Source organism: Cherax quadricarinatus, chromosome 40 (assembly GCF_038502225.1).
Source record: "Cherax quadricarinatus isolate ZL_2023a chromosome 40, ASM3850222v1, whole genome shotgun sequence".
NCBI lineage: Eukaryota > Metazoa > Arthropoda > Malacostraca > Decapoda > Parastacidae > Cherax > Cherax quadricarinatus.
In genome coordinates, this window is record NC_091331.1 from 2694148 (window position 1) to 2717250 (window position 23103).

At 37.8% G+C, this 23103-nt stretch overlaps 1 protein-coding gene and 1 long non-coding RNA gene across 8 annotated transcripts in view; one reads left to right on the forward strand and one right to left on the reverse strand.

Moving 5' to 3' along the window:
• Positions 1–14906, forward strand: part of LOC138853789 (uncharacterized) — an 87650-nt gene extending 72744 nt beyond the window's left edge. For both annotated transcript variants that reach the window (XR_011392949.1, XR_011392948.1), the window contains one exon: positions 14767–14906. This is a non-coding gene — a long non-coding RNA (uncharacterized lncRNA). The remainder of the gene's footprint in view (positions 1–14766) is intronic.
• Positions 13268–23103, reverse strand: part of PAN2 (PAN2-PAN3 deadenylation complex catalytic subunit PAN2) — a 39895-nt gene continuing 30059 nt past the window's right edge. For all 6 annotated transcript variants that reach the window (XM_070092614.1, XM_070092613.1, XM_070092609.1 and 3 more), the window contains exons 20-24: positions 21846–22069; positions 20847–20976; positions 18758–18979; positions 17323–17432; positions 13268–14922 (exon numbers count right to left, since the gene is read on the reverse strand). In XM_070092614.1, coding sequence (XP_069948715.1) covers positions 14744–14922; positions 17323–17432; positions 18758–18979; positions 20847–20976; positions 21846–22069 — 865 coding nt within the window. In that variant the 3' untranslated portion in view covers positions 13268–14743. The remainder of the gene's footprint in view (positions 14923–17322; positions 17433–18757; positions 18980–20846; positions 20977–21845; positions 22070–23103) is intronic.

Sequence of the window (23103 nt, forward strand, 5' to 3'; positions counted from 1 at the left end):
ATAGCTCATTTGTTTTGCTAATGTTCATTACCTTTGATATATCAAACACCACGTAGTGCATTTGATTTAATTCAGGTTGTGTCACCAGACGTGCCAGCCTCTGGTGTTATGGGTTATCAGGGTACACCAGGCTCCGTCTTCATGAAGTTGGCTTCATGATAAAACTCGAAATCCATGAGTGTAATACTGCGCCTTGGGGACTGGGAGGCAATCAAATTTTAACAGAGGAAAAGAAGGTTGGCTACAGCTCCTTAAATCAAGAGCCCTTGAACACCAAGGCCACTCCATTGAAGAGTGTCTTTCATAAAACTCCAAGCTCGCTCTTGCAGAGAAAACACAGCAATTACGTGTATCATTTCTCTTGTCTCTGTATCCAGCTGCTGCCTTGAGCCGGTTCCTGTTAGGTAAGTAATGCCTTGTTTTGCATAGATCATATTGTATAAACACGAACGAAAGAAGTTGTTAATTATTTTTCTTCAAAAAACCAAGAAGTTCCATCCGGTGTTTTTCGCGTCAAACGAAGAAAGGCATCATATGGATGGCATAATTAGCGTATGGCCGACAGCAGTTAAGCTTCTTAGGATATTGCACGGGAGAGATGGATATTTTGAACGAGCTCAGAGTAATTTCACATGACTCGCGTAATTATAGCTAATTCTACGTTATTTGTGCGCCTCCCGTATTAGTTACACATCTTAGCGGCCGTCATTAGTTGTCATTACGTATCTATTATTTGTGATTAGCGAGACACGGGATATTGTTTTTTAGTCTCTCATACCAGGGAGTGTGTTCCCTGTCCTCCCTCGCCACGCCTCCCAAACCTCGTCCCGCTCTACAACTTCCGAAATTCATCCTTCTGTTTCGAAATCCATGCACGGGCGTTGGCATGTGTCTACCTACTGCAGATATGTTTACAATATCGGGGCCATTAATTTATGATTGGTTTTCTGTTCGTTGGCATTTGGTTGACGTCAACAGAGGTCGGATGCAGGGACTCGGACGAGGTCTCGGGACGCACGGCTCTGACGCTCATAACCCAACGGTATTTTACCGGATAATCTAGATTATTTAGGTCATTCACGGGACTTTTATTTTAGCGTTTTTTGTAGGCGCAGCATTTCGATTTGAAAGTAGATCTTCCCAAGGAAAAAACTACACGTGATGAGGATGAACTAAGGTGACATTAAGTCGTTCTTGGTGACAGGTGGAACAGGGAAGAAGAGACAGCAAGCAGTTCTGGTGTTATGGAGAGAGAGAGAGAGAGAGAGAGAGAGAGAGAGAGAGAGAGAGAGTGAGTGAGTGGCTGGTTAAGTCTTCACCCCCACAACCCCATTAAGGGGACCATCCCTTTCCCCCTTAACCACCTGCCCTTACGAAGAGCTAGTGGAAGGGGATGGTTATAATCACCAGTTATCTTGTGTTCAATATACATCCCTTTTTGTATGATATAAATTATACTAAGAGAAATACGTATTGTGTGTATGTGTAATATATATAAAGAGGCATTTCGCACAATCTGCAGGATTTTACATTCTTCAGAAAGTATTATTCGTGAGGCATATCAATAAAAATGAATAATAACCTGAGTTTGCTGTTGTTCAAAGCGAAAAGTGTTCAGAATCACACAACCCCAGACTCCTGTACCTCAACCCAAACAAGAGACAGTAGATGCATCTCCCTTAACAGACCTCCCAGCCCAGGAAATGGAGATCAACAGTTTCAAGACACCCAGGAAGCCTGGTACTTGTAAATTAGCATCCTTAAAAGGCCCAAGAGCAGTAGATCAAAACCCGCAAGAGGCTACTCGAAACACTACCAAAAGAATCCTTTCAAATCTGGCGTGTAGATGGGTTGATCGCGGGTTCAAATCCCGCCCGTGGTATGGTTTGATCTCCCTATTATATCAGAGAAATTACTAAGCTTCGTCTCAATGAATCTCGCACCAGCTACGCACTGTCAGGGGACTAAAGGCAAATTGAATACAATTATTCATAGTGTAGATTTAAGGCGGTATATGGCTCTTTTTAATTTTTCAGTTTGATACCCTAACTCTTTAGCGCAAGAGAAAGGTATAATACACCCAAAATTTATTTAATAGCATTAGCAAAATTAAGCTTACGAAGCCCATTAAATATCTAAATTTTCTCTAAATAAGACATACAAGCGTTGAAAACTTCCAGAAGACAAACAGAAACCTCCTGAAATATACACATAGAAACCCATGTTCGAATTTATTTAATACTATTAACAAACTGAAACCAACATTTTCGAGAATATTGAATACATGAAGAGCTTTCGATTCAAGGAATTATCACCTCTATTTTTGGCTCAAATCTCCCATTGCCTATGAGCTGTATAATACTTTCCTTCGTGTGTGTTGAGAGTGCCGCTGGAACACGGGTGCGGGAATTCCTAGTAATCCTGCAGGAGCTGTTCTTCACTCTCGGGGAAAGTAGTGATCCTATTATGGTGTTCCCTGGAGTCCTTGGCACCTGAGGGGAGGTTTTGTTAATGCTGATTGTCTTGACTACATCATGTGTTACATTCACTAATAACCTAGTGGTCCACAGCTCTAATCTCCAGAGTGGGGTACCCTTAACTCTAGTCTCTAGAGGGATATATAGTCTCTATTCTCTATACCCGGGTACGCACTAGCCGGTGCGGGCAAATGTCAGTTATTCTAACCAGAATTTATTGTTTATATTGAATATATAAAGCAGCAATCATAAAAGTAAATGGGAAGTTTATCACAGTCTGTTTCGCGGTCCACAACCGTGTATATCTCGCTAGGATTAGAGGAAGGGCGGAAGTTCCTTGATGCTGATGAGAAAGATCTTCATCCATGGAATTGGTATTAGTCTCCCCTTCTTGGATAAAACCTTATTGCAGCCCATTTCCCAGACTTTCAGCATTTCCACTGACGATAATAATTCAGAGGGAGTAGCGTGAGCTAATTTGTTTGAAGTTAATTTGCCGAGTCATTGGTAACTCGGCGGGTTAGTAACCCAGGATAACGCAATAAAACCATTATCACACTGTCTGTCTTTATCACCCAATGTAAATAAGCCCGAGCTCGACTGCTTTAGTTTCAAAACAATAGCTGCCTTATCCTACCAAAACCACTTGAAAGTGAAATCACAAGAGAACACAGCTACGGAAATTTTTAAGTGACTTTGCCTCCATTAAAATGCAATTAGTTTTTCTTGGAGCGTCAAGAGCTTGATCACAAGTAGGAAGGTGTTGATTCGGCAAACCTTTAAGGGATTCCCGACGCCCACCGAATCTCACATTTGCATCGCGAGCTGAAAGGGCTGGGTTTAACTTCTGCGTGAAATAGCACTGCAGGCAGCTATCATTGCTCTAGCTCTACCAGCAGTGATTAAGGAACGGGATTCCAATAGAGGCATATCCTGCTCAAGGAAATAATGATTTCCTAGAATGATGGTGATGTTATCCGGTCTTCCCGAGTCTTCTTCGATGCCAAGATGCATAGCTGGCTTGATTTGAGGGTCGTTATTGTGATAGAAGCCCCAACGACCTAACTTGAGAAAAGGTCGCCCACTTGCTGACTACTTGCAAAAGTGACACTGAAAATGCGACTAAAGACGGAGGGTAAAACTCCTGGAAGCTTGCTGGGGAAGGGACGGGGTCTTGCTTGGTCTTAACACTGACGGGGTGGAACTCCTGTGCACTGGCAGTTTGTATTTAGGCCTCATACGTAATTTTCAGCTTTCATTGGTTTTACTTAGTAAACTAAATGCATCTCGGTCACTGCACGATCCGAGAACGGTATCCCTGTATTGCATAACCCCAGTCCTTTGTACCTCAGTGTACGCGAAAGGCATAGTACAGAGTGCGGCATAAGTTTGTATAGGTTTGAAGGTGTTTAGGTGAAGGGTAAAGCACTCACAAGTTATCGCATGGAAACTAATATCCAGATTTCTTTAATAATTGATAAATTAGGACATGCACAGCCTAACACAAATTCAAACTTTCCACCAATAAAGACCAGCTTTAAGAGTTTAAAGCCAAACTGAAGAAGCTTTATGTAGTTATCTCACATTGATCAATATCTTATAAGCTTAAGGCCACTCGGAAGTTGCACTATTAAGTTACTGGGTTGAAAGTTTGAAGCTTATCGGATGAGGAACTCGCGAATTATTTGATCAAAACCAACATTTCATTTTTTCTCAGTTTCTTCAGCTAAAAAAAAAAACTAATTTTGGACCTGCAGAGGCCAAAATCAATCCAGTTTTTTCTCGAGGCAAGACTGACCAACGATTAAGGTTTAGTAATTTTTATTTACACTTTGAATACATACAAGTTTGTTACGGAGGCCTCGAGCGTCCACAGATAATTACATCATGTAGGTTTAACCCTCAAGGGAGGAAGGTTCCTTGATGCTGGTGAGGGGCTCTTGATCCAGGGAATTGAATCTGTGTTCAATTCCCTGAATGCCTTCCGTCCCCGACACACAAACAGGCGCCATATAATTCCTTCAGGTTTAGCGCTCCCCCATAATAAGAATAATAAATACAGGTTTAAACTAGGATCACTCAATGAAGTCAGACAATGACTGATCAGGGGAGACATTCTCCAGCTGTTTCCTGGAACACAGTTCCTGGAATACTCGACTTCCTTTGAGAAAAGCAGAGCCGTAAAGAAAGTTCAAAGGTGACTATAAGCTGGGTGACCCGATAATTTCAAGTTTTATTAACTAGGTTAGAAAAATTACAGTAATACTGGTAATAACAAGTCACAGAACTGGTGGGAGTCGAACCCGTGGCAGACGAGTCCTGAAACTCTCAGGCCAGTGTGCTAACTACCGGATAGTGGTTACAAAGCTCCACTACGAAGATACACAGAAATACATATAAAAACAGAAATATATATTACATTTTATTGATATAAACATGGAGATAGATATACATAAACACGTCTGTATTCCATATATTGACCACTGGATAAAAAATAAATATTCCGCTTCATTTTAAAATCGATCGTCTGTGATTAAAGACCTTTGTGGCGTGTTATGTTGGTGTTGGCGACGTTAAAGTTCATTTTTGAATCAATATTCTAATGCAGATGCAAAAAAAAAAAAGTAAGTTAATTACATGCACTGAAGAATCTCTCGTCAGCGTCTTAAAATAAAACAAAATTTATCTTTTTCAATTGGGGGATGAAATAAGCTTACAGGAAGTCGGAGACAATTTGCACAGGAATATAAGCTGTTATTGGAACTTCGTCTTTCTCAACAGTTTCTAAAAGAATTTAAGGCTGAACATCGTCCATTGTCAATGTCCTTTCTGAAATCTGGTGATCATATTACACGGTGTTCAACAACAGAACAAACCGGCGACTTGTATAGTGAAAATTACTTTTCTTGACTCGAAACTCAAATTTAACCAGTCAGTAGAACTTTTTTTTTTTTTTTTAGTAAGCGTATTTAGCTTCAAACTGTTTATTTTTCCTCCCAGACCATACAAGGAAATACCTAAGCTTTTGTGAACCCCCATAAATCACATAAGTCTTGAGAATGGTCTGGTAATACCGACAAGATGTGGAAAAAGACACTTGTGTACAGATCAGGACACTTATTAATTGAAGGAAACGTTTCGCCACGAGTGGCGAAACGACTTCTAATAAATGTCCAGAACTGTACATTAGTTTTTTTTCCCACATACAGATCTTGCTTTAGTTAGCTCTTTATACGTATTACTTTGAACTTATTAACATGGAAAATTTGGAACTCGTCAATTTACTAAGTTATCTAAGAAGGTTTGTAAAGTAGTGGTGTTGCAACTCGTAATGTTGTTTATCGTGGTGCAACAGTGTCATTGTCATGCATATCAAGAACAGAACCAGTCCCATGACTGACCCCTGCGGCACGCCACTTGTTACGTCCACTCCAACCATTCCTCACTCCTCACCTTCATTATGCTCCTTCTCGTTCCTACTATCTTTGTTCCTTCACTTGCTTCCTAGTTCTTCACCTTCCTTATGTCCTTTCATCTGATTTTTTTTTTTTACCTTTCTCACGTTTCTTCTCGTTTCTTTCGCCTTATTCCTCGTTAATGTAATTTTCCAATTGTATTTTTGTTTTCGTTAACCCCGGATCATACGAACCTGTACACGTGTAATGGCGTACAAGCCCACTTACACATGACACGTACGCATGACGTACACCCACAATTATGCAAGCACACACGTATGGCGTACTCTTTCACTCTTTCCCTACAAACTTCTTGTCGGTAGGCTCCTTTGTTACCCTAATAAGATGAAGATCCGCTCATTTACATATGAAAGGATCTCTGAGCTTCCTATTTCACAAGGAGTTGCGCGGCGCAGTTGACCGGGAGACAGAACGTGCTTTGTTTCTCATCTCAACTCCTTTAAAGGGAATCGAGGATGAATTTTGTTTTCCTTTCGATGTTCTGTCAGATGTATATTTTATTATTTTTTCATGGTTTTTGACTGGATTTTTTTAATTGTTTACCTCTGAAGTTGCGGTGAAAGTTCAAACTCGCTGTCTGAGATTGTATGTTTTCGTTAATTTAAAGTATTTCCGGAGGTTAGAAAGGATGAAGAACCGCGTGTGTAAGAAAAAAAAAGAAGAAAAGCGAGAAAACCCCCACTAAGCCAGTGAGAACCAACCCAAACATTATGGACAAAAGACCTCCCGTTCCACCCACGCCAAATCAGCTGTCGGGAGACGGGCCCTGTAATTTTCTAATTAAATATATGAATATAACTTCATTGATAGCAGTGTTCTGGCCTGCTTTACCCTGCCCACATGGCACTTGCAGATTTGAGATTCTTTTTGAAGATGGCCGCCTGGAGCCCCTGAGCGGCTCGTCTTTACTACTTGTTTTCGTACGTGTCAAAGCAATTTTTTTAAGATTTTGACTGCTAATTAATTACATTCGTGGCCAATTAGTGTTTGCGTGGAGAATCTCGGATTATTTTTTTTGTTAGTTCGGGGAATATAAGAAATTACGTGGAAAATCTTAAGGTGGATAGGGTTGGGGTGAACATGAAGGGGTAATCAAGCAGAGAACAGGCTAGGGTGGATAGACTAGGGTGGGTAGGCAGAGCCCATCTCATTACCCTGACAGTTTACGGCGCGAGAAGCAGCGTGTTGGTACCGGGTGGGAAGCCACTCACATTTACATATCAATAGCCCCAAACATGCTAAATGTGGCCCCCGGGCCACTCCAGGGACCACCTTCTGTGGCCTCCCTCGGGCGACCTGACCTGACCTCCCACACACACTTATGGACGCCCGCGGGAGACGCCACAGGGGATGTCGACGGCAGTGCACTAGTGGTGGCGGCGTCAGCAGTAACGGCAAAGATGACGACAGTGGCAGATGTGGCAGGAACTACTCAACATCATAATATTCACAATTCGCCTTGTTTGTCTCTGAGCTGGCTTGACTCCCAAGAGTGTCGTGATCTGATTTATCATCCTGTGTTAGTCATCGGCCTCGTTTGTTCTCTTTATCAGTTGATCAATCTCCGGTATAATTACTGACCCAACGTCATCGTTTTTGCTTATCCTCGTTTACCCTAGTTTCTTGTACAGTTGAATACACAAGCTAAGAGCTGTTTTTCTACCTCGGCTCCTCCGTGGGAGGAGGAGTAACGGGTGTAAGGAAACATGCTCAACGTTTCGTCTCTCACGGAGAACCATCCTCAGGTTTTGTCAATCTTTATCACCCTTTAGGTTAGATGATTTCTCGACTTGCTCGCTCCACGGATCTGTCAACCGGTTTCCTTTACCTTATTGGTCGCATGATAAATTGACCAGCAAGGTTATAATTATTTTCCAGCTTACATGAATGTGTAACCTTGACTTAGACCCGCCCGGCTACCCACTCCGGTGGTGGTCACTGCTAATACCAGCCCAAATGCTTAGGTGGTGAAAAGAGACCACCCGCCCACCTGTTAGGTGGAAGTAATGAAATTATACCTACTGATCATGTGTTTATATGAGAAAGCCTCTTCTGGTCTTTCAGACCAGAAGAGGCTTTTATTTTGTTAGTTTTGTCAGGGGGGGATTGTGTAGGTATCATGTTGCCAGTTTTAATTTCGAAATATTACAGCAGTAGTTTCCATTAATCTGGAGTATGCTTTTTTCTGAATGGCTTTAATCTTTGATGGCTAATTTGTTATGAAATAGATAAAACTTTTTTCTTAGTTTCATACTTTTTTTTTTTTAACCCAGTTAGCAAACTTGAAATTGTTGGGTTCTGTCTGGTAGGCAGTGTTCACGCCTCACAGTGCCCGTGATTCTCTCCTCTGCAAGGGTGGAAACATTGGGCGTTTCCTTACACCTGCTGTCCCCGTTTACCTAGCAAGTAGGTACCTGGATGTTAGTCGACTAGTGTGGGTCGCATCCTGGGGGACAAGATTGAGGAACCCCAGTGGAAATAAGACACTGTCTTCGATGGTACCTGGAGTGGGTTTCTGGGGTCAACGCCCCCACGGCCCGGTCTGAAACCAGGCTTCGTGGTGGATCAGGGTCTGATCAACCAGGCTGTTACTGCTGGCCGCACGTAAACCGATGTAAGAACCATAGCCCGGCTGGTCAGGTACTGACTTTAGGTGCCTGTCCAGCGCCTTGAAGACAGCCAGGGGTCTATTGGTAATCCCCCTTATGTATGCTGGGAGGCAGTTGAACAGTCTTGGACCCCTGACACGTTTTGTTTCATTGCGTACTTGTGGCGCCCCTGCTTTTCACTGGGGGAGTGTTGCATCTCCTGCCAAGTATTTTCTTTCGTAGGGAGTACTTTTCGTGTGCATTTGTAACAAGTTTGTTATGTATCCAAAGCTTAAGTTACTAAACCTTAATCGCTGGTTAATATCAGAGAAAAGTTGAATTGATGTTGGCCTGAATAGGTCTCAAATTGCCCTTTTTTTTATTGAAATTGGAATACTGGTTTTGATGATTTAAGAGTTCCTCATCCTATTAGTTTCAACTCAGTAATTCCTATAATGCAACTTCTGAACAGCTTTAGTGTTAGTGTATTATGGAATATTGATCTACGAACGATAACTACAGAATGACTCTTCACTTTGGTTGTAATTTTTTAAAACTTGTCACTTTAGGTGGTATTGGACTGTGTGTCCTATTTGTCAGTTTTTACAAAAGAAAATTTCAGTGCTAATATTTAACTGCAATACAGATTTATGCTGCACTCTGTACTGCTCCTTTCGCGTGCACCGAGGCACAGATAACTAAGGTTAAGCAATATGGGGATATCTTTCACGGATCGTGCAGGGACCGAAATACATGTAGTTTAATACGTATATACAACTATCTTAAAAGCTTTAAATTGTATACGAAGCCTGAATAAACGTTAAGCTGGACCCTGAAAATAGTTACCCCATGCATTGTCCTCTCGAGCAGATGCATTTTCTTTGAGTAAATTCAGTTACATTACAGAAAACGTAGAATTTTGGCTTCTTTCCCTTATAACAATAACAAGTTTATTTTAAAATGAAACATGTTTGCACAAAGGAGTGTAACAATTTGGTGAACATGCCAAAAGTCCCTTTATATGCAAAGCATTTCGGGCATACTTAAGACTAATTTAAGATTAAAGCAATAACAGTGCAGTAATTTTACATATGGTCGTTAGGCGAGTTATAATGAATACAAGAAAATTGAATGCTCAACTAGGTCACGATATATGGCTTTAATAAATTCAGTAGAGAAAGTTTATAGTTTTGATATATTTATAAAAATACAGTATTACAATTTAACACAATTTAAAACAAGTTGAAAGAATTTTAAGTTGAAAGTAATGGTTAAATAGTTGAGAAACTTTTGAGTAACTGGTAGGTTAATTTTGGGTGAGGTGATTTCTAAGTAGGGCCATAAATTGATTTGCAGGCAGGAGCCCTTTAGTGTGTTTTGGCACTGAATTCCAGATCTTTTGGCCCTTTATGTGCATACTATTTTTGCATAGGGAGAGATGGACACGAGGGATATTGAAAAGTGATCTGTGCCTGTGTGTTCTGTTGTAGTTATCAAGGAGGAGTTTGAGAGGAGGGTTAATATTTGAGTATAATGTTCTGTGTGTGCAGTAGACACAATAAGTGTGGACGTTTTGTATATTAAGCAAGTTTAATTAAGGGTCTCTAAAAGCAGTGGAGTGAGCTGTCTAGTGCAGGAGTTGGTAATCAATCCCACTGCAACTTTTTACTGGGCTATTAAAGATTTAAGGTGATTTGCTGTGGTTGAGCCCCATGCACAGATACCATAGGTGAGGTATGGATAAATGAGAAAGTGGTAAAGAGCAAGAAGAGCCGTTTGGGGTACATAATACCGTATGTTTGAGAGGATGCCTACTGTTTTGCAGATCTTCTTGGATATTTGCTGTATGTGGGTTTGGAATTTGAGACTGCATTCAAGGTGGAGACCTAGAAATTTGCCCTCTGTCTTGAAATGGGTGAACCATTCATCAATATGTTTAGCTGTACTTTTGAAGCTTTGTTTCCAAATAGCATAAAGTAGGTTTTGTCTATATTGAGAGTAAGTTTGTTGGTAGTCATCCAAGTAGATACTTTTAGTAGTTTGTCATTTACAGTGTCTGTTAGCATAGTTGGGTTTGGGTGAGAGAAGACATAAATAGTGTCACTTGCAAATAAAATGGGTTTAAGTTTAGATGCATTTGGGAGGTCATTGATGTAAATGAGACAGAAGTGGGCAAAGGACACTATCCTGTGGGACTCCAACAAGAACAGGTTGTGTAGTGGAGTTAGCTCCATCTGTGTATACAAACTGTTTTCTGTTGCTAAGATAAAATTTTAAGTAATTGAGAGTGTGCCCTCTGACTTATGTATTCATACACTGGGATATATTGACTGAGAGGTACATATACACTAAAAGTTTATTTAATCCCAGTTCTAGCGATGAAATTTGTCTTGACTGAGAGCTACCATGGTCTCTTAATGCTTAGACAAGGAAAATTAGTACATTCAGATTAAAGTAGATGCAATTTTAAAAGCTGAAATAGAAGTTCTAAAGGCCTCCTTATAACAAATGCAGAAGATATTTATTATCAAAAAAAGAAGCGCTAAACCTACAAAGGTCATACAGCGCAGCCAGTGCAGAAGATGCATGGTGAGAAAACTGAAGTAATGAAGGGCAGAGAGGTAATAGATCAGGAATTCACTAAAAATAAGGATCATATTGAGAAGCAGATAATAGGTGTATTATAATATAAAATTAAATTAGAAGTTATGCAGGAAATACTAAGGTGAAGAAAGAAGCAAGAGCAGCTAGCTCAAGATATTTCTGAAAATGTAAACAAAAGTTTTAAGGAGTAAAGGTCAGGTATACATGTCTAAGACTGGAGATAATTTTGCAAAATTCACTAAAGAGAAAGACTAACAGGTGGCAACAGCTAGAGGCAACATAAGTCAAGAAGAGGTTTGCAAATTCCTCCCAAGTTATTGAGTGCCGCTGTTGATAGAGATAAAACAATTATTATTTTTGTCTGTGTTGAAAGAGCAACACACAAATGAGATGACAAAATGCATTGTGGATTTCAGCTTTCATGAATATATTGTGGCATATAGGAAGATTGTAAAATATGGGAAAGCTAAGTATAGGCCATTGAAAATAAGATTTACACAGCTTAAGCATGAGGAAATTAAAAAAAAAAGCTATGGACGTAGAAATATTGGAGGGTTATAAGGATATGTAAAATCATTCAAAGAAGGTTAGCATGAAAATATGATTACACAAATACTGCTAAGAGGTTGAACGAGGGGTATAAGTGATGAAATTAAAGTTGTTTACAGTGTAACAGGGCTATACAAACTCATCTGATGGTTCTTCAAAGAAAGAACCACAATGTAGATGAAAATAGTGTTAAAAGAAATGGAAAAAAAAGAAGTGCAGTAAGAATAATCCATTTCTGAAATTTTTGTACACTAATATGGATGTTATAAATGAAAAGAAACCTGATATAGTGTATCTAACTGGAAAAGTATATTTTAATTGAGGTTGTATTTAGCAGAAAATTAGTGAGGAGTTATTTTGTTTGTTGTTGTGGTGTTTTTTTCCTTTTCTTGCTTTTGTTTTGCCTGGAGGATATTCGGAGGGTCAACACCCTCGTGGCCCAGTGCATGACCAGGCAATGTTGGTGAAAGAATTTCTTCATTTTTATGGAGACTAAAATTCAAAATACTGAAAATGTTGAAGTTCAATAGCCCCTCACTGGAATTGAGGAACTTTCCCTAAGGAAGAACCATGGTTAATGAAGAATTGTATGGTGGTAACTATCAGTGGGTCTGTAAACAGTCAAAAAGGGATACATATTCACTGATGCTTGCTTGCTTTACCATTGCAAATTATACAGCTCTGACTCAGACCACTGGTAAGCCAAGTGCTGCAGCATTCATCTAAGGCCATTCAAATAGGCACAGAGATCTTTAAGCTACAAGGTAGAACTTGAACTGAAGCTCACCTGAAAATTTGGGCTTAAAAAAAAAAAAAAAAAAAAAAAAAAATTGCCACTAGATCTCTAAGGAGCAATACATAACCAGATTGATGTTGATTGGACAAACAGTCGAAGGGCTGCAGCTCCAGAGGTAGGCTCATCATCAAAGCAGAATTAATAGTATATGGATCTCCATGTATGGGAATTGCACAGACAGCACTTAGTTATCACAGGAAGGAGCCACCCTGGTAAAGGAAGGCCCAGCCACTGTGGTTCAAAGCACCAATGAAAATTGTAATCTCCTTCCATGAAAAGGATTTAGCCCCACATTGTGTTTATATTTATTAATGCTATAGGTTGATAATACAAAATTGCTAATGGTGCAGGTGCAGTTTACACTTAAAGGGAGGTTCTTAGATACTGGTGAAATGCTTTTGATAAAAGGAATTGGAGCTACCCACCCTTTCCTTTAATCAAACCTGGTTCTGTCGTATTCTCAGGTGCTGCATAACGTGCGTGTTAAGTGCTTTCCCACGATAATCTTGTAAATCTGTTGTTCAATGACCCTAGTGGGTTTAGCATGTACAGTGGTACCTAGAGTTATGAACTTAATTCATTCCAGAAGGCTGTTCAAGTGCCGACACCGAACAAATTTGTTCTCATAAGGAATAATGTAAATTAATTAGTCCGTTTCAGACCCCAAAAAATACACTTGCATAATTGTTCGAATTGGGAGCTGTTCGAAACTCGAGGTACCACTGTATTATTATTAGTAAGCAGGTTTCAAGATCTGTTTCCAGATAGAAAAAACACTAATAATTTATTCTTTATTATAATTTACAAAACATTTTTAAAAAAGTAAATAATTTTTTCCTAGATCTGCTTCAGTGTATGTAATGCTAGAATTTCAAACATTTAAACTTCTAAAAGTGTTTTTTTTTTTTACTGTGTATTGATATTAAAATGATGTACTATAAGAAAAACACTAGTTTGAGAATAGCTAGCAGTTAAAAAAAATTTAAGGGTCATTCTATATATTTTTAACTACAAAAATATAATTTAGTTTAAATGATAGCTGGTAATAACAAACCTTTAACATATTTTATTTGACACTGCCTGACTTATAAAATATAGAAATACAGTATCACTTTGCAAATTAGAATCTTGTACTTTTTAAACAACAACTATGAATTGGGGAGACAGATGGCACTAAGCCAACAAGTGGTGAGACATAAGTGCAGAGAAGAACTTGATGCCTGTGAAACAGGCTCCTTCACTGCCTATTTCACATGCATCTCAACAAGTTCCTCTCTCCAATTGTCTTCTCTAAATCAACTATTATCTATGCATTAAATTTGTAACCTAAAGATTAAAAAGAAAATTAGTTTAATTTAGCATTAATAAAAGCAGCCTAAGTTCCTTATATTGAATCTGTCTCCCATTCCCCTGGTGCTGTATGATCCTTATAAGTTAATCCCTTCCCATGAACATAATTCTAGCAGACATTTTACTATACACCAACATTCCCTCTAACTTTCACTAAGCATTTAAGAAGAAAGTTTAATACCTGTATTAGTTGCCAATATCCATCATGGTAATGACATGTGGGTTTATGTTATTTTATATGAAGACATTTCATCTAGCAATTCACACAGCGATAAGTATCAACTACTGTCTCACATTTTACTTTTTTTGTGTGTGAATTGATAAGTCCCTGGTGGATGAAACTTCAAATAAAATACCATAGCCTCCCACATATCGCTGTCACTCTGTTGGTACATACTATTACTATTTTATGCATCCACATCCATACTGGCATGCATACATACGTCCCTTCTGGCAAGACAGTGATGGAGTGAATGATGGTGAAAGTTTTTCTTTTTCGGGCCACCCTGCCTTGGTGGGAATCGGCCAGTGTGATAATAATAATATATCCATACTAGTGTCAATACTGTCAGTTTACAAATTAAAATTGATGTTGGTAACCATAATTTAAATATTAGCTACTTTTCATATGCTCAGGTAAACAAACATGCCTCTATTCAAGTGAAAATGAGTTACGATAAATTAAAAATAAGTCTCGGCAGAAATGTCCCCTGGTAATTTAGTCTTTCCTTCAAAATACTTTCTCCCAATGAAGGTTTGTTTTCCTCATATACAAGTTACTCTGTAAGGGAGAAAATTCTCTGAGGTTACAAACATTAGTTCACAAAATCTGAATGTTTTGTCACTGCACTATAACTTAGATCACTATAATTTATTTTCAGATGTCACTTCTCATTTTCTTTTTTAATCTTCTTCCTCTTCCCCAGGTACTTTCCACTGTGCCTTCTTGCCAGCTTCATACAATGTTTGGAGCTCCATGACTAAATCACCATTAGCTTTTAATTCACAGTACTTCTGATACAGAGCAAGAGCTGTTCTGGCATCCTCTATGCTATCGTGGGTTACACTCTGGATCTTGAGTTCTGTAGGAAATAAAAAATCATATCAAATTCCTGTAATAAATCACAGTTAATTAGGTTAATCAACACTGCTAAATTACTACTTGTTGGACATGAATAGTCTTAAGACCATTTTAACTGATTTAGTGTCTCAAAATCATTGTTTTGATAAGACTGCACACTAAGCAAATGACAATGCTATGGTATAAGCATGGGGAAGAGCTAAACCCATTAGGGTTGTACAGTGCCTGGGGAATGGGAGGTAATAGTTTGATAAAAGAACCCTGTTGCACAGGCAAAACAGTTTGACATTAAAGATACTTAGGTGTTATTATTATTATAATCAAAAAGAAGCGCTAAACCACAAGGGCTATACAGCACCTTAAGTGTTAATCATGACATTCATCAAAGGGGAAAAGGCAGCTCCAATTCCTTGGATCAAGTGTCCTTAAATAGAAGGTTGCTAGACTAGGTTATCAATGAGGGATATTGTTTGCCTTCTGAGTTGTGTACTTGGTATATTAGCGGATGTATTTCTTTAAGAATAATCATGTCCACAAAATAGTTTTAACTGGTACCCGTTTTTAAAAAGCAGAGGCTGAAGCAGCTAATTGTATAGTGGTACCTTGGCTTACAAGCTCGGTCACGGAACGGATTAAACTTGTAACTCAATTTGCTTGTATATCAAATCAATTTTCCTCACTGAAATTAAATGAAATGCCATTAATCCATTCCAGCGGAATTCCTGGCTCTCGGGAGGCAGGAGAAAATACTTCAATGTAACGTTAATATCAACTCTACGGCTTATTTATCTATTGCAACTGATCTAATATGAAATAATAAACAATATAGATAACAGAAACATGATATATACTTTAGAATGAATAAAATACATGCATGTCATTATGTGAGGAGTGGTGGCGGCCACATTCGAGGTAAAAATAATTATCGCTCTGACCATATCTTCCCATTCTTGCCCTTCTGAGGCCTTATTGTAAGAGAAAACCGAGTGTTTGTGACGCTAACTGCACTAGATCACTAGTTTCATAAGGAAAACGCTGAAACAAAAGCGATTTTCTCATGTTTTTCTATGATTTCAAGCTTTAATTCAATGGACATCCTCCTCCTCTTCTCAGCACTGTCATTTGCACTTACTTTCTTGGGACCCATGGTTAGAAAAAAGAAATTTGGCAAAATAACTGCACAAAATGCTGGGCGGATGTTGTGGCGTTCTCTGTGCCGACTAACGGCGATGTATCTGAAGCTCGCTTTTAACTAGGAATTTGGCTTGTAACTTGGAAAACTCATAAGTCAATGTACCACTGTATATAAATCTTTGTTCCCCGCCTCGCATTAGGTACTTCATTTTTGAGGGCATGGCCTAAAGCGGAATTTTCCCCAAAGATGTTTCCGCTATCAGTAAGTATTAAGGCCAATTAGAACTATTTCTAACACTTCCAGAAAGGCTGTTAATTGATGAAAAAATGTGGACTTTTAATGAAATTTAATGCTGAATGAACAGGGACATGGTAGCCTAATGTAGAAAGATGTTTTCACTAACGCATAAAAATTTTAATAAAATTTTTTAACATGTTGCCATCTCCCACTAAGGCAGCATGACCCAAGAAAAACTTTGTCATTCACCCAATCACTGTAACTACACCCAAGATGCAAAAAAAAAACAGCTGCAGACACTTTCACTGGAAGCTTATTACCCTGTTACATGAGTGTAGCCCCTCGCTTCCTTCCCTACCCTGCAGCGCTGTATAGCCCTTGTGGCTTAGCGCTTCTTTTTGATTATAATAATACATGGGTGTAGCATTTCACATCTGAATCTAGTGAACAGATGTAGAACAAGGTTCCTAATACAGCACATCAATGACTTATGCAGGACACAATGGCACTGATGTGCATGGCAACCTGGCATCACCTGCACTTAACTAGTGTAGGTACAATGTAGGGCAACAGTGAAGTATCTGTCCCAGTTCCTGAGTTTAGTTAAAACAATTCACAAAAGGAAGAGTGGAACTTGTAAACATACCTAGAATGTTACACACCTATAATATTTAGCATGCATTAAATATAACATTATACCCGTAATTTAACAATTTAATCTCGTCATCCAAATGATAATACTTTTCCATGACCATAATAATAAGAATTCTTGATTTAGCAGACTGTCCAGTATTTCCAGACAGATTTTGTCTGTTAAATCCAAAATACATTCAATCAAGATTTTACTCTATTGATAATATATTAGTTTATTGTACTGATAAATTTGACATTTTAATAAAAAATTATTTTTTCGTCTTAACTGTTACTAAAGAACCCTGTAAACAGATATCCTGTGCTAATTTATGTATGTGTTTGACAAATGACCAATTCTTCATTATAAATGTCTTAGGTAATACAAAGAAAACTTACTAAGGAAATGCCAGGCGAGAAACTTAAGGGAGACCATCCGATTATGTGACATGTGGAAGAGGTGCACAGTATCTATCAGCTGTGCCATTGGTACTGTCATGTTAATTACCCTGCAAGAAAGGAAATTCAGATGCTAGAACAATTCTTAGTTCACACACGGTGTACAAGTGAAGACAGAAGCAGCACTTTAACTGAATTTGGTTGAACTATTGCAGATGCAGTACTGGCCTTTACATTTATAAGAGAGATTGGAAAATGGGTAAATAACAAAAAGGCACAATACCATGACTGGAACAATACACAAATAACCCGCACATAGAAGAGAGGAGCTTACGACGATATTTCGGTCCAACTTGGACCATTTACAAAGTCACACTAATGAAAAAGAGAGCAGGATGGGTATATATAGGCTGGAGGTGGAAGGAAGTAGTAGTGGGGAGGTAGCAAGAGTAGGAGGGGCCACTCAAATACTAAGAAAGAGGAGCACTGCAAGGGAGCTAGGTGCCCACAGAGGGTAAGAGCAAGAACAACGAGGGGGGGAAAAACAAACAAATAAATAAAAAGAACAAAAACACAGGGCAGAAGAAAGACAGCCCAAAGGAGAAAAAGGAAAGAGGAAAAGGGGAAGAGGGCGAAGAAGAAAAAGAGAGGAATCAGATTAGGTCCCCCCTCGGTGTTCTTGCTTTTACCCTTTGTGGGCACCTAGCTCCCTTGCAGTGCTCCTCTTTCTTAGCATTTAAGTGGCCCCTCCTACTCTTACTACCTCCCCACTACTACTTCCTTCCACCTCCACTACTACCACCTCCTGCCTATATATACCCATCCTGCTCTCCTTTTCATTAGTGTGACTTTGTAAATGATCCAAGTCGGACCGAAACGTCGTCATAAGCTCCTCTCTCCTATGTGCGGGTTATTTGTGTATTGGACAATGGGAACTGACCAAGAACTGTAAAAATTAATAAATTCAAAAATAAAAAAAATGGGCTCTTTAGATAACCCACTTTTGTTTGTATGAATCTAATATTCTAAGTGTTTCACTATATTTAATTTAAACAAATATACTGGCTCCATTTTCTATTAGTGACATCACAAAGTAGAGAACTTAATTTTTACAAAATTAACTTGGTAGCTACAAACAATAATTAGTAGTATGATGGCATGGTAAAGATAATGAGAATAAAGGAAGCAAATGTACTTAGATTAGTATATATTTTTCTTATTTACAAGATTTTTTTTATGGTTTACTATAAAATAGCCACTTGAGAAATAAATATAAAAGCTGTTGCTTAACTGATTATAAAATTAAACAAATCATCTACTTGCACAACAAAATTTTAAAGAGTATGATGACAATTGTATATATGACCAAAAAAAAATATTTACCACCTTGAATGAAGCAAACACTACTGCTACTGTTGCACATTTAATCACTTACCTAAAATCATTCTTTAATCCATGTCCTACAAATTTCACTCCTTTATCAACTAGGTATCTAAGTTTGACGTAAGTTGATTTGAGGGTTGTTAAATGCTTTTGAGAAAAATTAGCATCAAGGTCTCCAGGTTTAATCCCTGAAAACTGAGTGAGGTAGTCCACCACTTGTTCTTGAGTAGAAATATAGTCGTCAAGAAAGGGTGTGCCTTCCAGTGGACCTTGCCTGTGATCAAACAAATATACGATTAGTTTGCTAAACAAAATTAATGCACTAGTTATGTGTAACCTAACAGTCTTAAATTTATATTGCCATATGTAAAAATGTAATGCAACTCAAAAACATTCCTGGAAATGGATAAAGCATTAGTTCTGTTTTATGCCAAAAAATTTTAAATAGTTGAAATGTAAAAAGAACTGGGTTACTGGGGAAACCAAATAAGTGATGAACAGCTGTATAGATAATACTATTAGACCACACACACTGAAAATGAAGGAATCAAAAATACAAATATACAACCAATGAATTGTGAAATACTGTCTTAAAACAATGCTACTTTCTTCCTGCATAATTAATGAATAACTGCCTGGCAGACCCCACAACAATAACAATGGTTAAGTTAGGTAAGATCTGTCAGGAAATGGAACATATTTCCTGACGTGGATCTAGTCATATGATTACCCGCCACTGGAGCTTTTGGTCGTCTGACAGAGGGCCTTCTGCTGGCTTACTTACCCGCCCCTTAAAAATTTATGGTTATGATTATAACCATTTTTATAAGTGGGACTGTTAACCCAGCATGGTGTAGAAAACTTTAATTTCAAGCCTTGAGCTGTCAAATCTTGAGATACACACATGTAATACTGTCGAGACATGAGTAAATTTTTTTTTATACAAAATCAAAACAATACAGCAGATTAAATGAACCAAAGGAATGGTTAAGCAAATCTGAAGCAATTTGTTTAAGGTCGTCTTACAAGGTTCGCTAAAATGGTGACTCAGTATTAAAAGGAAACAATTGCCTCTTTTTACTTTACTCCTTTTTCATCAAGAACAGGATGTATTTAATGCAAGCAACCCCTTATTTAATAATGCATAATCATCATCCTAGGTAGTAGGTTGCTAGACAGCAACTGCCCAGAGAGGTACTACAGTCTTGCCAAGTGTGTGAAACAGAAGCCTGTAATTGTTTTACATAATGGTAGGATTGCTGATATCTTTTCTGTCTCATAAACATGCAAGATTTCAGATACATCTTGCTACTTCTACTTACACACACTACACATGTACAAGCATATATATACCCACCCCTCTGGGTTTTCTTCTATTTTCTTGCTAGTTCTTGTTTATTTCGTCTTATGTCCACGGGGAAGTGGAACAAAATTCTTCCTCCATAAGCCACCACACGTGTCATAAGAGGCAAGGGGCTAGTAAACCCTTCACCTGTATACATTACTAAAAAAAAAAAAATTAAAATGTTTATTTGCTTAAAATGCTTACAATGTGTGTTTTTCTTTTTGGGCCACCCTACTTTGGCAGGATACAGCCAGTTTGTTGAAAGAAGAAGAAGAATTAACATCATATGTGACCTATCTCCAAATACACATTAACCACATACCATCTGTAGCACAAACAAGATTATCTCAAAACTCACAATCTCCACCAGTCAATTACTTCTACTATGCTTTACCATGATTCACTGTGCTCATTTGGTTGATTTATCAGATGAAACCCATTTTTTATTTATTTCTTTATCTAACTTAAAACTTCTGTACAGTACAGTATATGATTCATCAGCAAGTCTTAAATGTAAATCGACACACTATCAACAATTCATCCATTATAATTAAAACATATAATCACCATCAGTTAGATGGTCATAAAATATTATCCCTGTATCAAAGTATATGATTAAAACATGTAACTGAACAATTTAAATTATGCTTGTAAAAGGCTACTCACACTTAGTCCTAACATTTTAATTTTTTACATAATGAAAAACAGCTGCAAAAACTACCACTAAGGGGCTTAGCCTAAAATCAATACAAAAATATTGAAAAACAATTCTTCCAAATATTGGAGCAAATTATACCCTCTTATGCAGGTAATCCTTGCAACAGACTTTTGTGATGGCTTAATAGTAGTTCTAGTACCATCACTACGAATCTCTGCTTCTTCCTGGTGAAGGTTCACAAACTCTGCATCCATGGCTACCAAATCACCTGCAACAACAATTAAGATTATCAAGAAAATCTAAATTATCCATTTTACTTTTTACCATAATTACTGTATGGTACTTAGCCTTCTTTTTAACATACCAGCCCATCTCTCTTCGAAGTAGGGTGACCCAAAAATAAGAGGAAACATATTTACAATCATTCATTCAATCACTATCTCACCAGAAGCATGCTGACATTACAGTTCAGATGCCCCACTGAATTACAAAGTCCTCACCCTTCCTTCAGAGTTCAGGTGCTGTAGTTCCCATCTCCAGGTCTTGAGTCTGACTAATCAATTTTCCCTGAATCCCTTCATATTACCTTGCTTACACTCCAATGAGGGAGTACATCTAGTCTAATGGTTGATGATCAACACACATTTACCAGAATACATTTGTCAGAATGAGATTTATCAATAAATCCAATGGTTTTATTTACTGTACTAAGGATAAGAGCAAGGTAATGAAAACACATCTATGACCTAGGTAAAAATTTACGTTGGGTTGGTTTTCACAAAAATTATTCCAAAGACTTCACTGAAAAACAACAATGCATGTAAGATTGGAAACTCCCTCAATAAATAGTGGTACTAGCCACAAATGTAGTACAAAGACGGGAAAAATATGGCAAGAAAAATAGTAAAAAAAAAAAAATATATAAAATTATATTAACTGAAAGAAGTGGAAAAGAAACAATCCAATACATATGCTATTATGTGGGATTGCAAAGTGAATACATCTAAGGTTAAAAAAAAAAAAAAAATTAATAAGAAAGCATATGCCTTCTTTACTCTTCCTCCCCCCTTCATACTTCTATACAAAATGCACACTATTTGAATAAAGAAACACACATCAAAGTCAGTTAAATCTTACCTTCCCCAGGCATTTCATCAGCTGTAAGAGGTGTGAAAGTGATCCTCTTCCTTCCACGTTGTGCTAATGACTTATCTTCACCAAATACATCCACAGTAATTGGATTAATTTGTTCTACGGAATGGGATTCGGAAGGTAACTGCCGTCGCTGCCAGTACAGAACACAGGGTGTCTTCCAGCCTAGTGGAAACCATAATGCTTCTTCTTGTCCAATTGGCTGGATACTATCAAAATTAAGTTAAAAATAAATATATTTTTTAAGTTATTTTATATAAAAGTTAAATAGGATATTTTAATAATCATTTATCTTACAAGTTATACCATTTTTATTAAAAAATACCAAGAATCATTTTTATTATTATTATTATTATCATTATTATTTTGAGAGAAACACTAAACCCACAAGTTCAATCCAAGGAAGGGAAGGACAAGTCAAATAGCTTGGACCTCACTAGCATCAAGGAACCTCCCTTGAGGGGGTAAGTAGACACTGAGGATACTATATTTGCATTCATCTATACAAAAATGAAAGCACTAATCAGGGTACTAACAGGTATAGCTACAGAATATGAGCAAGGAAAGGCAATTAAAATGCAGGTGCAGTACATTTGAAAAAGAGTATGCATGCATGTGTAAATGTAATTAACTACAATATTTGAATTTACAGGACTTGAGTTCTACTAGCTTTTGAGTCTGCATCTCAGCTTTTGATTAAAGTCAATTAGTTTGTCACATTAATATTTAAATCCCAATATAGTCTACTATATAGGGATTTAAAATTAAATGCTCCTAAAAACTACTGTAATCAAATGATCCATGCTGTGAACTTAAAAAATGTATAGGAAAAAAGCATTATATTCCAAGATTTTAAAAATATCCTACAATTTTTTCTAAACAAATAAAAAATGCATGTACTAGTATATAACTTTCATTGCATTCTGGGAGTTCTGAGTTCCTGAAGTTGAGTATCTTCAAAGAAAGTGCTATGAAGGGTTACTGAACTTCTATGGATGCTGCTAGAAAGACCTTAGATGTTGATGTTGTGTGTGTGTTGGTATGGCAGTGCTTCTGTATTCTGATTCCCAGCTTTGATTTGTAAAACTCACAATCTGGTAGTGTACAGCATTCAGATTGAGGCTTCTATCCATGCTATGATTACTTTAAGGAAAGTTATTGCACTTATGTTAAGGTTAAGGTCTCTTCCATACCAGAGAGCTGATTCTCTTCCTCGGAATTCATCACCAGCAGTATTCTTTCT